The following is a 17,301-nucleotide window of genomic DNA, read 5'->3' on the forward strand; positions in this document are numbered from 1 at the left end:
CACATGAGAAATATGTATCGTCCCTGCGGACAAAGCTTTAAACAACATTTTATTTGTTTGTAAAGCGCATTACCTCAATTGCCTTATTAAGGAATTGGGCATTGATACAACATGTAGTAACATCCCTGGTAATGCCATATACAAACGTACTACTTTTGATAAAGACGAAATCCTAAACAACCATAAGTCCTTCATGTCTTCTCTCAAAATCGAAACAAAATGTGAGAACTAACCTTACTTGTATTGGATTCCCAAACTTCGTAAGAATCCATACAAAGAAAGGTTAGAGCTGGATATTCATCTTGCTTCACGAAGGATATGTCAATTCACCTTACAAAGATATTGTCCGCAGTGAAGGATTGACAGCAAGCTAGTTGCAATACCACCTACTCTCGTAGTAGCATTAATCATGTGTGGATGCTTAAAAATTTTAAAGATTTACTTCAAAACCTAAAATCCCACAGCTTTTCGGAAATTAGTTCTCTCCAAAATTTTGACTTTTCAGCTCTTTATACTACGTTGACACATGATAAATTGAAATCTCGTTTGAAAGGACTTGTAAATTCGAAAATATTTTGCTATTTCGAAAAAAAGTATGTTGTTCTTGGTTACAAATCCACATATTTTTCTAAGACATCACAGGAGGGAAAAGTGTGCTACACAGAATAGCAGGTTTGTAATATGCTTGATTTATTGTGAATAACGGTACTTCTTTACATTTTCGAGACCTATTACGGTAACCTTAGACCCGCCCTATTCCATATATTGGCTGTACACTTGACAACTGTCAGTTGAAATGGTCGCAAATGAAACTTTACTTTGTATTTTATATAATTAAGGAAAGGGCGAATAAACTTAAGTATAACTATGTTAGATATGGCAATAGGCGTTTGCATTATAAGGTCGTAGTGTTCTCACATGGACAAGTACAATGTTTCATTCATTGACCTTCATACATGAGGGTGCACGTGGCACGTGGCGAATGCTACCGAGTATATGTGTAAATGATTTTTACGGAATATAATATATATTTTTTTTTAAACGTTTAATATTTTCATTAAATATGTATTAATGTTCATTCACGCTACTGAAATGAATGGAAACAGCTGATACACATCGGAATATTACGTGTGTTTGTTTACAGGATTGAGGTGGACAGTAATTTACACAAGCCACGCCCAATAAGTCGCGTGCTGCTCATACAGCAATCGAAACTCGACCACAGTTATGGTCTCAAAGCCTGTAAAGGACGTCATATTATTATTCCTTATTGATAACATATTTGTCACGTTAAGAGGAGCAATTTTTACTCGGAAGTCACGTCACTGTTTCGAGTATTGTAAGTATAAGAATGACAAAAGGGCTTTCGGAAGATAACTTCATGGACGGAAATGCTTTTTTTCAAATTGATACGTGATTCTCTTTTAAACTTTAAAAATTTCACCGATATCCCAAATGAATGATATTTCATACATTTTAAGCTAAATATTGTCGAACAGGTAAATCGAGACGCTAAACTATTTTTTGCGCTTGGCCGCGCAGTAATTTCAAAGAAGACAATACAATTTAATTGGAGTCATCTCTCTTTGGGTGTTGTTGGATTTTAACTATGGCCCGTGATTGGTATTAAAATCAAAACCATTTAATCAAGAGGCGTCACGATCAACATCAACTGCCTTTTTTTCATATCTTAATTTACTAAAGGTTGTGATGCTCGATCATGCCCCAAACTTAGTTAAAATAGAATGAAAAGGACTGATTTAGGTTAATATAACGGATGGCTAAGTTGTCATTCCTAGTTTTTCGCAACTAGACCAAGAAATACTTAGATTATAAGATATTGGAAAGATCCCTGTGTATGGTTACATGTGTTCATGTATATCGCTACTTTTGATTAATGTTATAACGTGAATGTCATACTTTGAGCATTATTTTTATAAAATAAGTGCTTGTATGCTCTCAAGGAGAAACGATTCGGGTATCTGGCAATGTATATCAAGGCCTTGAATTATAGATTTATAAAAAGACGTATTTTCAGAATGGATTCCTATAAATAGAACTAAACTCAAAATTGTAAGAATTTTTTTATCCTGTCTTTTTAAGTAAATCTATATAATTTGAATAGAAAAAAATGAAAACTGAAAAGTCTATCAGAAGACAAAGTTGTGATTTACATTTATAACTATCATACCACAGTACACTTTACATGAAAAGGGCTCCTTTGCTGTACATTGAAAATGTGCTATGACTTGCTCGGTTGTCGGAACCTGAGAGTTCGAAATTAAATAATGTAAATGGGTTACATTGTACACGTCATACTTGATAATATTGTTATTTAGTTGATCAGCAGATCAATAAGTAGGCATAATATGAAATGATTCTTTCAGCTGAGGATATGAGCCATCACTTCATGACACAAGTCAAGGCATAAAACCACTGGAGTTATCTCTCTTTCACTGTATCTTTTGTTGTTTTGCCAACTTCTTGCTTATGTTTATAATAACCTAAGATTAAGATTCTTTTCTGACAACAAACAATTGACAAATGAAAGGGTTTATAAAATGTCAGGAGACAGTTATTGGGCTAGTTAAATACTTTGATATCTGTTTTGACACTACAACACAAGGACACAAACTGTAATATGAAAGACTAAAGATGAAGTAAGATAATTTTTCATGCCATCTTTGAAAAGCAATTCAATAAAGTACATTTAAAAGACTAAAAAACTTTTAATATAAAGACAAGCAATAACTCATAGAACTTTCCTTCATAACTTCTTGGGTAGAGGAGACGGTGAGCATCTTTGGCTGATTCAAATCAATTGATTTAAGTGTTTTATGTTGAACATGTTGTGTATACTAGAATACTTGTATTGTTTTAAGAATGTATGTGTGTGTATGTATGGAAAAATTGTAATACTTTTGACCTATTTTGCTCGCTGCTACTATGGTGATGAAATCCAATCAATAATACAAGAAAATGGATGGTATTAAAATTCTCAGTATTAATTGTAGGGGCTTGGGTGATAATAATAAAAGAAAAGATATTTTTAATTTTATTAGACAAAAAAAATTCAATATATTGCTTACAAGATACCCACCTGGTCAATGATAATCTTAAATACATACGAGCTCAATGGGGTTTTGAAGTTTACATGAGTGGTGGTAATACTGACTCAAGGGGTGTAGCAATTTTATTTAACAATAATTTTGAATTCAAGGTGTTAAAAGAAAGAGCAGATGGGACGGAAATTTTCTAATTTTGGAAATATAGCCAAACAGTACACTTTTACTTTAGTGAACATATATGGTCCAAATCAAGACAAACCAAAATTTTACTCCGATCTCTATGAGGAAGTTGACAATTTTCAAAATGATTTCACTATCATGTGTGGTGATTGGAATCTTGTTCAGGATGAATCTTTAGATTACTTTAATTACAACAACATAAATAATCCAAAAGCAAGACAAGAAGTTCTTAAAATAATAATAATAAAAAAAAACTTTAAAACTTCAGGACCCATTTAGAGTTAAAAATCCTAATCTAAAAAGATATACATGGTTTAAAAAAATCCGATTTAAAAAGCAAGACTTAATTTCTTCTTAATTTCAGAAGAACTTTTATCCCTAGTTGACAAGGTAGATATTACACCATGATATAGAACAGATCATTCATTTGTTGAATTAGAATTAAAATTCTCCAACTTTATTAAAGGTAAGGGTTTTGGAAGTTTAATAGCCATAATAATAATAATGAATTAATCTCGAAAATAAAAGAAAAAAATAGTGAGGTTAAAAAACAGTACGCAGCAGTATAGAAATAAAATAGATGAAATTGACAATAATGTCCTTTCCTTTACAATCTCAAATCAGCTTATAAACCAAAATGGTGATAAGATAATTGATCAAAATGAAATCCTAAAAGAAATAAAGTCATTTTACAAAAAGCTTTATTCCAGTAAAGATGATATACTCACTAATGTAAATTTAGATGAGTTACTTAAAGATTATAATGTTCCAAGACTTTGTATTGAAGAAGCACTCCAACTTGAGGGTGAAATCACTTATTTTGAAGCACTAACTGTTTTGAAAAAGATGAAAAATGAGAAATCGCCAGGGTCTGATGGGTATTCTGCTGAAATCTTTAAATTCTTTTGGAAGGACCTAGGACACTTTATTGTAAGGTCCTGTAACTACGGACTTGAGTACAACAAACTTTCAATTACACAAAGACAGGGAATAATATCAATTTTACCTCAGGAGATAAACCCAGGGAATATCTTAAAAAACTGGCGTCCAATACCATTGTTAAACGTTACTTACAAATTATTATCTGGATGTTAAGCAAATAGACTTAAAACCGTCTTAGACAAACTGATTCACGAAAATCAAAAGGGTTTCTTAAGGGGGAGATACATTGGTGAAAATACCTGTTTTGTCTGTGTTATTCTTCAAAGTACTGAAGATCTAGCTATTCAAGGTTTACTACTACTAATAGATTTCGAAAAAGCCTTTGATTCAGTCTCTTGGAGATTCTTGTACAATGTGATGGGTTATTTTGGATTTGGTAATGGTTTATAAACAACATAAAAGTTTTAAATACTGAAATAAATCTGTGTGTACTACAAAATGGCATCTTCTCTATTTTTTTCATATAGGTAGGGGTTGCAGACAAAGAGATCCAATATCGGCTTACCTATTTGTACTATAGGTATATGTTGAAACAATGGGTATTCTCATTAGAAATAATAAAGGCATTAAGGGAATTACAATAAATACAATACAATAAATTTTTAAAATATTTAAATATGCAGCTGATACTGGTATCTTTCTTGATGGCACAGAAAAAAAGCCTTAAGAAAACACTCGATCTACTTGAACAGTTTTCTAAATATTCAGAAAACTCCTAATTTTGACAAAAGCCGTATGGATTGGTTCTAAAATAGGAAGTAATGAAAGATTATGTGCTAATAGAAAACTTTCTTGGATATATGAGCCCTTTGAAGTCTTGGGGATTACTTTTAGCACTCGCTTGAGTGATATAATAATTTTTATTATTATGTAAAAAATAATCAGCATTGAAAAGAAGATAAAACAATGGGAGAATAGAAATATCAATGTCCTTGGCAGACTAACCGTTATTAAAACATTGCTTATACCTACCCTCACCCATTTATTTATTGCAACTCCAACACCCGACATTGGAATGCATTATGTTTAACTATGTATGGCGAGGTAGGGACAGAGTTTCAAGAAAGCAGATGGTTCAGAATACCTCTTCAGGGGGTTTAGTATGATTCTTCTATCTACTTTTCTAAAATCACTGAAACTAACATGGATAAGAAGAATTATTAAAGAAGAGTCCACTTGGAAAACACACTTACTTAGCCTAATTGACCTTGACTGTCAAAAATTGTCTATTCTTGGAGATGTTTACTCCACTAATTTGAGCAACACGATAAAAAAACATCTTCTGGAAACAAGTCTTCACAGCACTTGTCGAATACGAACATATTCAAGATTCATTTACTCTAAATAATATTCTAGGATGCTTTATATGGAGGAACTCGAAAATTAAAATCGATCAAAAAACCGTCTTTTTCAAACAATGGTATGAGGCAGGAATATTTTTTATTAGTGACCTGTTTAATGACAATGGGAATTTTTTACAGTACCAAACATTTCGCAATGTGTATGGTGTCTACCCTGCCATTACAATTTACTATGGTTTAAGAGATTCAATACTTGGAAAATGGGAAATATTAAGAACACTTTCAAAATCGGACATCCCAAAATATCCTTTAATTCCAACTGAAATGGAACAATTTATTGTACATCAAAAAGGTGCAAACATGTTTTATCAAAGACTTATAAAAATTTTAAAGTTTCCTCAAAAATACAGACAGAAGTGGGTTGCAAAACTAAATACTCCTGGAGAAATAAACTGGAAATTGGTGCATAAATGTAATTTTAACACAACAAAGGACACCAAATTATGGTGGTTCCAATTCAGACTTATCCACAGAATTTTAGCAACAAATCAACTTTTACACAAACTTGGAAGACGACCGGAATGTGATGTTGTTTCTGATTTTGTACACAGCTTTGAGAGGTGGATATATAACAAAACTTCTGTTTTGCTCAACATTTCTAAAATTGAATGTTTATTCGGAAAAATTGGTAATAGTAATAACACTTATATAGAAAACCTTTTAATGCTTACCTTGAAATTTTATATATATAAACAAAGATGTCGAGATGAACATCTTTTTCTACCTAATCTCAAGGCTGAAATCTATAATTGTTATAAGCAAGAGCGTTACTCATATTTGATAAAAGGTAATATTACTTCTTTTGACAAAAGATGGCACAAATTCAAAGACCTAGTCTTGAATAAAACTTTCTCTTTCCCTCGGTTCTTAAACAATTTTGACTCTCACCTGACTGTCTTTTTTCTCTCTGGAATGCTTATGCTCTGATAATTTATGTACATATTGTGCTATTAACATTTGCAATTTTTTCCAGAATGAAAGGATGTGTGAGAGACTGCCTTTGTATTTGTATTAATATTTGTAGAAACTTTCAAAAACAATAAAATTATAAAAAAAACTGTTTAAGGTCTCAAGAACTTAAACAAATGAAATAATCTTATTTTCACGATAATTGTGTACATCTTTGTTTTGTTTTGTTGCAGGTTGCAAGGGAAATATGGGTTCAACACCAAAACATTCTCAAACCTTAGTCCATGTCATGACCGGCACTCTAGCACATTGCTTAAAAAATAAACATCGGGAACCTATCTTGCAGGTTGCATGCCAAGCGACTTCCGAGTTTCAGCACTTTCGGTGCTTTGATTTTAACAAGTTGACATGCCAATGGACACTAAATGCTGTGCTTCTCTCATAGCGGTTTGTTTTTATATTCATACGAGACTAAATTTCTTCAGGATCTCATAAAGAATGAAGATATAAAAGATACTAAATCCTTTAAATTTACTTACAGATATATTGGTGATGTATTATCCATCAACAAACCTTCTCTTGATAAATGGTTACCTTCAATATATATACTTTTATTTGCCTCCTCTTGGACAGTTAAATAGATAATAAACAGAAACGGCTTGCTCTGTATCTTTTTGGACCTACATCTCGAATTTGACAACATTGGTCATCTGAGCACTAAGATTTATGGTAGTTTAAACATATTTTATTTGTAATAAACAAAATGGATCAGACACAAGTAAAATAACATACGTATGAAGACTTCTCCTGAAATAATAATAATTACAATAAAGTATAGGCATACAAATTCAATAGTGTTATTTATGTTTTTAAAAAGTTAAGACGAGACAGTAAAACTATAACATTAGGTGATGTGGTGAGATGTGATGTGTACTAATTCAGCTCAAGCATTAAGGAATGTTTTCGTGCATTTAACGAAGGAATATACACAGTCCAACACAACCTGATATTGTTTTTCTGATAGATTTTCTGCAAGACCAATATGTAGATGTAGGTCTATATTGCAAAATTCAAGAACCCACTGTAGGTCGCTCATTAGTTTGGTTCTTGCATTGGAAAAAGGATTCACAAGTCACCATTTCGAAGCGGATATACTGTAGTAGGTTGAATCTTCGGTGGCATTAGATCTTGTAAATAATCCGGAGCCATTTTATTATATATTTTATGAGATAAATTTAATTTTTTACGTTTTCTTCGATCTTCTAGTTTTTCCCATCCAATTTCTCGATATGCTTGCTCCGATTTGGTGAATATCGGTAAGCCAGTTATTCTAGCGGCTTCGAGTTGTAAAGTTTCTAGCTTTTGAGTGTTTACTATACCACAATTATCCCAGACTTCTGAGGCATATTCAAATAAAGGTCGGATATACACTGTAAATAGTTTTTCTAAGTGATTCCGAGAGAGTTTAAATTTTAATTTTCGAAGAATACTAAGATGCTTTGTAATCGAGGTAGCTAGATTTTCTATGTATTCGTTCCATTTTGCGTCGTCACTAAAAGTAACTCCCAAATGTTTATGAGTTTTGTTAAGCGGAATGTCTTTCCGTTCAGACTGAAATTAATAGTTGGAAGATTAACTTTTGAAAACATCATAATTTCTGTTTTATTTGGGTTAAAGTCCATTAACCACGTTTTTGACCATTTGTCAAACGATAAAAGATCGCGATCAATAACTTTTTTTTTATTTCTGTTATGTTGGTGCTTGAGTATCCGAAAGATGTATCATCAGCAAAAATCCTACAAAGGGAAAATAGACTATCTAAGGTGTCCTAATACTGAGCCTTGCGGCACTCCGGCCGACGTTTTGCAAAGATCTGACGAAGAAGTCTTTATAACTATCTGTTGTTTCCTATCTTTAAGATAGCTATGAAACCAATCCAAAAATTTACCTTGTATGTCATATGATTTCATTTTATGCAATAACCCCCGATGCCATACTTTATCAAAGGCCTTTGAGAAATCACAAAGTACAAAACATGATATTTCTTTCTTTTCCAGTGAAATGAGTATATTGTTATACATTTCAATTAACTGATGAACTGTGGATCATTCTGGTAGAAATCCCGATTGAATTTTATATATTAAATTGCTTGAATGAAGGTGGTTGTAAATATACTTATAAACAACCCTTTACATTACTTTCCCAACACAGCTTATAAGAGAAATGGGTCTGTAATTAGAGGGTAATGAAGTATCACCTTTCTTGGAATCACGTTTGAAAGTTTCCACTGCGAGGGAAATATACCGTGCTGTAAGGATTTATTGAATATTAATTCTAGTGGCTTAGCAATAATTTTGGGGCATATTTTTAACATCCTATGACTTATCAGGTCTGGTCCTGCTGCCTTATTTAGCCTGAGAGTTTGAATGACGTCGACAATGTCCTGTAAAGTTGCTGTTGGTATATCAAGTCTAGCATGAGTTTTACTTGGGAAATCAGGGAGATTTATGTTATCATCACCAATATATTTATAGATTTATGATAAAAGACGCGACTTTGATTTTAACATCATAAATTTTCCTGATTGCCTTAAACTCCATAAATATCTGCGTAACAGACTCCTGAATCAAGGGTATGAGGAAATACGTCTCAAAAGGACTCATGCCAAATTCTTTTTAGATACAGCTTGGTTAAAATATACTCGGTTTCTTCTAAACTTCTAAAATAATTAGAAATGATTGTTTTTTTTGGTGTTTTTTTTTTGTGCTAATGTGACCGCTGATTTACCAATCATGACGCAATAGCATGTAAATGCTATTATACACTACTGGTATATTCACGCTACAATGAAAAAGGGTAGTTTAGCCGCTGTAAAACCTAGATTTAACCCACCATTTCATTGGAAATTACTGTACCAAGTCAGGACCACTACGGTACCAGCTGTTCCGGTGATGTAATATCTATTTTGCCAGATTTATTTTGAATTTGACTTGATTATGGATCGGATTAGTGTTCGGTAATTTTGTTGTTACCCTTATTAATTTTATATTTCAGGCTGATCTCCGACAAAATATTAATAATAATAATAACATTAAATAAAACGATCGATCTTAGTCTAGGGACCACGACAGAAGTTGTGGACGCGAGAAGGTCATGAGAAACTCGGGCAGTTTTCGACCGTCTGTTAGATTTGCAACTATTATTATTTCAATATGTAGTGTATGATACGATCAATTGATTTAGATTTTAACATCTCCGTAAACTGAGAAGTTAACGCCTTGGAACACATGCACGCGAAAAATATATTGACAAATTTATAACTTACCCTGCAAACCTTTCTTAAGTTGAAGCCTTTTGTCATGATCAACATCATGAGGTTAATGTGATATTTGCATGGAGTTTAGTTTTCATTGTGCTAACAAGTGGTCACCGCCTGTGATCTTTCCAAAATCGGTTATCTTGAGTCAATTAACAACTACCTAGGTTATCTTCTGTCATAACCAAATATGGAGAAACTAAAGAAGCCTAAGAAGCCTAATTCTTTCATGATATAATATATAATTACGACCCTCTGAGGAGGTGAATTCCGACTACTAAAATTACAATTGATGATATCATGTTTGATTTGATTGATCGAACGTTTACAGGTATTTTATGCTTGTCGGGTCGATATTAGTCTTTGGCCAAGATTAGAACAAAGTGGTATTAGCACTGAAGATTTTTGATTCTGGTAAAAATTGTAGCATTAACAAATTTTCAAAGAACACCCGATGTAAAATAAAACTGTTATCATATATTGTGTTTCCTATATTATTTACACTTTTTCCCCTAATACGTAGAAACTGAATTTTTACTGCTGATTTATACTACTGGCTGTAATCAACAGTTCACACATTTACAGATTTTGTTCCATTTCACCTTCCCCCCCCCACAATTTTTTAAACCTGTCCAAAGTTAATTTGCATTTACATTCAAAAACTATTTCACCTGAGTATTTATCCTACACTGTAGTTTTACTCAAATAAAAACAACTATATATTAAGCTTAAGAAAATAATTTCCTTGATGAACATAAGATTTTCCAAAACTAGACACGTTTTTATCAATTTGATTTTCCCGCCAATTTTACTTGGTTAAAATAACTCATTATTAATGCTAGGATGAATATTTTGACTGATAAGTGTATAAAAAGGAACATGCTTAACACGTACATTAAATATTTCTTGACACATTTCTGTAAGAATTAAAATTCCTGAATGAATTTTATTTCTAAACATCTTTAAAGGCCAAAATCATCAGTTGTCTTGAAGATGAGCTCTTAAATTTATTTTGCAGAAATAATGGAATATTTCTGAGCTGAATAATTGCTAAAAATGTATTTAATGGTTATAAAAGAGGCATCGAATGAGTAATCAAGGGAACCAAGATTCTAGGGGAAATAAAAAAATGTAATCCAGGGACAAAGACCAGATATGAAAAACAGACACGCACAACAAAGAACATTAAGTAACCAAAATAATATGTACAAAGCAACAAAAATAAATGAGCAACTCGGACTTCTCTATAACTTGGAGCTTTGACCAGGTGAACCGGTAGGGTAAGCGTCCTTTGCTTTTCTAGAAAAACCCACCGATCTACTCATAAAAAGTCAAGTCACGGGTAGACGAAAGCAAATCGGTTCTCATAGCGTATATGAATACACCGTAACGACCCACGAGTTCATGATGACCATAAAACTTCTGTAATGATGACTTAAACCATGTAGCAACATAACCTTGTTCTTAAAGCCTATTATTAAAGCTGCATTAGCTTACATTTTCGTAAATTTTTGTTTCTGTTGAGATATACCTTAATTTTAAACTATTTCTACTAAACTGTAGTTTTCCTGTATAATTTCATTTGATATCCACACATAAAATGCATTAAATACATGAAAAAGGTGTCTATATATTTATTGTCTTGCAAGACAAAAAATCGACCTAGATGTATTCGTATGCATTAGACTTCTGGTGACCTTAATCCGCGCATGTGCTGTAAGGGTCGCTTCTTTAATAACAAATCTGATTGCAAAGCGAAAGTGGTTTTCCAACAGCAAGGAAGACTGACGGACTCAAGTCGTAAACGAAGAAAGTTCGAATATATAACACAAGGATCCTTTTGAAATTTACCTATTATGATATAATGTGGCTCAAATATGGTCATTAAATATTTGAAAACTAATCAACAAATAGATGAAATGAAAAGAAATCAAGACACGTGCGTACCTGTTTATATGTAATTGTTATTTTTTAAGTAAGGTTAAAGTACTTTTAACCCATGTTAATGTCCTGTCGGCAATCTTCGGAAGTAATGGCGAAAAATAATTAGATCAGAGCTATCGATCTTCTCTGATTAAAAACTTTGTTTTCACAATATCCTGTAGGTATTAACGACACTTACTGCTTCAGTTGCATTACTACAAACGTATTTCTTTGAATCAGCAAAATTCAGTAGAATCAAAACTGATCAAATTTGGCAGCTAATGCAGCTATAGCAATCTAGCGCGATACAAAAAGTCTGTGTAGTAACGGCAAGCTCTGGTATAACGTATGAGTTTCATTGCGGTCGTATAAAAACAAACGTGATTAAGACGGAAAATTGTTCATAATTTAAGTCCATTCTATCCACACATGCTTTGTATATTCCAGTCGACCTCCCGTATATCAGAAAACTTCATGTGGATTGTACATTTTGTAAAAATGCAATAGTTGCTGTAATACATATGATTTTGTCTGAAAAAAAATTTTCAGACCCTTGTAACATGAATCTTCTTTTTTCCTTTGATCTTTTTATGGAATAACATAGAGACGACAAGCATGTACCAAAATGTATGCTCTAAATTGAAGCAACCAAATAATATTGCATGAAAGGTCACATGGGCCTATATAATGCAATGAGGAAACAGCCATGAAATAACCAAAACACTAAAACCAATATTGCATGGGTAAGCTCCGCCTCTTTGGGAAAAGATTACGCCTACAAAAAAGCACACATACAAATGTCAATTTTATTAGGTTTCATATAATAAAATGCAAATCTTTAAATCTCTGCAGGTTTTCTTTGCCAGACAGAGAACAAAAAATATAATGTCTACTCATTAATTTAAAGATAGAACCGAAAAAATACACATTTCTTTACTTTTGAAACATATTAGCAAAAAAAAAAACAACCCCCAAGTTGAACATAATGTATCGAAATGAAATTTTGCTCAAATACAGAGCTAAAAGTTAGTGAAAGTTGAAGTTGCAATTTGAAAATTGAACTACCCCTTTAGTATTTGTAACGTCTTTAAGGATTTCTGGTGTGGTTCGTTGACGTTTTATCGGTGGGATGGCCAACACGCTCGAATTTCCACTAGTCGCTTCAACGCTAGCATTTTCCTCGAAAATGGGCGCCACTGCAATTTCGGTGGAATCTTGAGGCGGATTAAGGACATTTGAAACCTTTTTCTGAATTGTTTCATTTGAAGTTTTGTAGTTGCGGACAGCATTTGATCTGTGCCCCGTTCTGCCCATTATCTCCTGTTCCTCGATCCCTGCCTGGTAAAGTTGAGTCGCACATGTACGTTTGCCTGAATGGTTCTCCATTCATTAAAAACACCAATAGACCACTGTGTTCTTTCTGGTGTTTGCGTTCGTTTGAGACGATATCAGCTTTTCTATATCCTCATCTGAAACGGGTGCGATGAAACGCTCCGGTTCAACATTCTCATCTTTGAAGTCGGTTAGTAAGAAATCTCCAAGCCCAAACGTGCCCAAGTGGTAATAATCCACAGCTTGCGAAACACTCATGTCATAAAATGGTTCAATATTTTGATGAATTTGCGACAATCTAATATTCTCCTCTATTGTTGCCGACGCATCTGCTAATGATATATCTTCCTCGACATCTTGAAGAACCTGCAAAACAGTTAACAATCGTTTTAAAAAAATGAAATATCTATATTTCCAAAAATTAAGGGCCAATATAGGGCATATAAATGACATCACATCGGAGAAAAATTTTACCGATTTCCGATCAAAAGCACAGGTATTTTGGGCATGGACCCCCCCTTTTTGGGTCCCAAGGTAAAACAATAAAATCTTTTCACTTGCGGATCGTGTGGATAGTAGAAAAGGTATTGTAATCGACTGGTTATGGAGTTTTGAGACTTGTTATATGCCTACATATTGTAGAAAATTGTAAATATGGAAAAATAAATAGATTTTTTTTACATTTGGGCCAAAAAAGGGGGTCCATGCCCCGAATAGTTGTGTTTAAAAGCCTTCAAAAAGACAAATAGCGTAAATCAGTCTAATTCAATTAAAAAATACACACCTGAGAGAGAACCAAATCATCGCTTTCTACATTTTCAATGTCAAGCCAATCTGGTAGAGAGAATGCGTCTGCCGTACTGCCTACTGTGCGGGTTATTAGATTTTCCCGCCAAACGTTATTTTTTTCTGCACGGACTGTCATGGGCGTGTCATTCATGTTACAAATCATTTATAGCAACGCCTTCCTCGTTAGCCAAATAAACTTCTCACGCTGCGCGTTCGAAAGTTTATTTGTCTAACTCGGAATACTATGCTATAAATATAACATCTTCCCTGTATCAATTTGATCCGATGGAGCAGTGTAGCGAATGCAGTCGTCACATTCCGAGACGCATATCTATATATACACCGCATAGAAATCAATACTGAATGAAATTGGACATCCATAATTTAATTTCTTCATCAAACCTCACCACACTCCGAGAGATATAGCATATATATAAAACAGTAGTTTTATAGATATCTTAAAAATAACTGTCAAATTCATGAATGAATGTTGGAATCGAAGGTCAATTTAATTTAACAGAAATTATATTTAAGAAATAATCGAATATAAATGCCGCACCCATGTTAAAATTAGTACAAATCTACACCTCCAATTTCTTTTCTAATATGACCAATACGGTAAATTGTCATTTAAAATTCGTAAATTGTCAATTTGTAACTTGTAAGTGTGTGTCCATTTTGAACACTGAAAATCTGTATATGCAACTTTGAAATTCTTCATATGCAACTTCTCACTTCGTACTGCGTTTTTCGAGACTTGTAAATCATCAATTATTCTTAATTTGTAACTCGTCATTTTGAACTTCTTTGAAATAGCGGACAAATCGTCCTTTGTCATTCTTCATTTGACAATGTAATAAACCACGTAAGATCGACAATTGGTAGTTTGTACTCTGAAGTTGTGTGACGAGAAACATGTCGATTCGTGAAATGTCAAATTATGCTTGGTTGCATTATATGTTAACAATCATTATGACGACAGATGGCGCTCGGGATTGGAAGACAAAATGCGGCGCTGCTGTCCAGAACGGAAATAGAACCGGTTAGTTTTAAAACAAGACGAGCATTTTTTGATACTTTTTGGCTATAACTTTAGTTTCACTCAGTGGACTTCAAAAAATTAAATGGATTTCTAAAGAATAATAAAAGTGCTTCATATTGGTTATAAGTTTTTTTTGAAAATATCAAAACAATAAAGCGAAAATCTTGACAGGACGAACATTTTTATGATACCAAATTTGGGACGTTTCAGTAGAGCAATAACTTAAAGAGTAGAAGTTATCTGACTTTTACCGAAAATTCGAAAAATCGGCAAAATTCATCAAAAGAACTCCGGAATTATAAAGTATGATAATCCTAAACAGAAAATACCAAATAAGCCATTTTTACGGAAACATTAATACTCTAGGGGTTTTGACATTGAAAAATATATCCATTTAATCGATTTTTCGGCGGGGTAGGGGTACATTATTTTCATTTTACCCCTAAAAGCTAAGCTTTACCGCAACTGTTTGGGTATCACTGGAAAGCTGAGACATTTGGCTACATGATAATACCTAAATATGTTTAGTTTGTTCACACATGCTATCCCAGGAAGACTTAGACGGTGAAACAATTGAGTCACAAAAATCTTGGCTTTTTGACCCAATGGGGTACAAAATAATACAGGCTGATAGTGAAAACGAATCCGAGAATATTCTTTGGCGACAAATTGATTCGGTAATGGGAAGTATAAAGGTATCTAAAAATCACTATGAAGTTGATGAGTGGGGGTACACGGTGGACCCTCACAGCCCATGGACTAAAAGTCTATACAAAATTTTATATTTTATATCATTTGGTTCACAAATGATAAGTTTACAATGGTTCGCAAACGTAGGACCAAAAAGTTCGCAAATGTAATGCTCCCCAACCCACAACAGTTAAAACACAATTGATAATGTCATAATAGTAAAAACAAAATTTTAAAAACAAAATTTAAATAAATGAAATAATAAAAATAAATACATCAAGTTCAAAGGAAAGTCAAAACTGTCATAATTTATTTTAGAAAGGAATACATAACAAGTACGTACGTATAATATAGTTCTAGGTCTGTTTATGACAATAAATGAAGATTTTCCCGAAAAAAGTTCGTCCTGTCAAGATTTTCAATTTATCTCTAATTCAATTTCAAATATCTATACATCAAAATCTAGAAAAAAGTATAAGCTTTAAGAATATGATGAATATTTTTGACAGACATTCAACAAATTTCAGATATTTTATGTATTGTTACCGCAACCCCGTAAATAAAACGACACAAATCACGTAACAGAATAAGTCCGTCCTGTCAAGGTTTTCCCACCTAACTGACTGAAAATAAAATAATTTTTAGATCAAAATGTGCCTATTACTATCAGCTTTAAGAATAACTAAACATTATTTGACAGACGTAACACATTTGATCAATGATGAACTTTATTCATTGGCGTGTCCCCCTTTTTATCGCAATTTTCTTGTCAAAAAAAATGGTCGCCCTGTCAAGATTTTCGCTTTATTGTTTTGATATTTTCAACAACAAAAAAAACTTATAACCAATATGAAGCACTTTTATTATTCTTTAGAAATCCATTTAATTTTTTGAAGTCCACTGAGTGAAACTAAAGTTATAGCCAAAAAGTATCAAAAAATGCTTGTCCTGTTTTAAGACTAACCGGTTCAATTTCCGTTCTGGACAGCAGCGCCGCATTTTGTCTTCCAATCCCGAGCGCCATTTGTCGTCATAATGATCGTTAACATATAATGCAGCCAAGCATAATTTGACATTTCACGAATCGACATGTTTCACGTTACAAAACTTCAGAGTATGAACTACCAATTGTCGATCTTACGTGGTTTATTACATTGTCAAATGAAGAATGACAAAGGACGATTTGTCCGCTATTTCAAAGAAGTTCAAAATGACCAGTTACAAATTAAAAATATTTGATGATTTACAAGTCTCGAAAAACGCAGTACGAAGTCAGAAGTTGCAAATGAAGAATTTCAAAGTTGCATATACAGATTTTCAATGTTCAAAATGGAAAGTTACATACTTACAAGTTACAAATTGACAATTTACAAATCAAGAAGTTACAAATCAACAATTTACGAATTAAGAATTTTAACCCCGTTGGCATTCCATACACCTAAGAAATTATTGACTTACAGTTGATTATGGTCATTTAGTCCAGATCTGTTTTAACACAATGTAGCTCATTTGTAATTCAATTTAAGTTGGAAAAAAGTTCTGCAATAAGGGTGCTGATAAAGGCAATTACCTTCCATCCCTGTAACTAAAACAAAGAGATGCTAATCTGCTAGAAAAAAAAAAAAAAAAAAAAAAACACACAGGCAGGAATTTTTAATGAGGAATCCATTTTTTATAATTAATCTCAGTTCCGCTATATGTATGACGTATTATCGTTAAACAATCCAGGTTTCGGGGATCTGATACATC

General features: G+C 32.9%; 1 protein-coding gene across 1 annotated transcript; it reads right to left on the reverse strand.

Moving 5' to 3' along the window:
• Positions 1 to 13,088: 13,088 nt before the first annotated feature.
• LOC148628418 (uncharacterized) lies at positions 13,089 to 14,076 on the reverse strand. Its single transcript, XM_088566642.1, has 2 exons — positions 13,816 to 14,076; positions 13,089 to 13,397 (listed from the first exon to the last, which is right to left on the reverse strand). The coding sequence occupies exons 1-2, from the start codon at positions 13,981 to 13,983 to the stop codon at positions 13,089 to 13,091; spliced, it is 477 nt and encodes a 158-aa protein (XP_088422768.1). The 5' UTR covers positions 13,984 to 14,076.
• Positions 14,077 to 17,301: the final 3,225 nt, after the last annotated feature.

Source organism: Perna viridis, chromosome 1 (genome assembly GCF_037379345.1).
Source record: "Perna viridis isolate PV_CMFRI_1.1 ecotype Kerala chromosome 1, ASM3737934v1, whole genome shotgun sequence".
NCBI classification, from domain to species: domain Eukaryota; kingdom Metazoa; phylum Mollusca; class Bivalvia; order Mytilida; family Mytilidae; genus Perna; species Perna viridis.

Coding starts and splice junctions, on each gene's coding strand:
- LOC148628418 (XM_088566642.1), bottom strand. CDS start 13,983: ATGATTTGTAACATGAATGACACGCCCATGACAGTCCGTGCAGAAAAA. Junction 13,398..13,815: donor ATGATTTGGTTCTCTCTCAG/GTGTGTATTTTT, acceptor ACTGTTTTGCAG/GTTCTTCAAGATGTCGAGGA.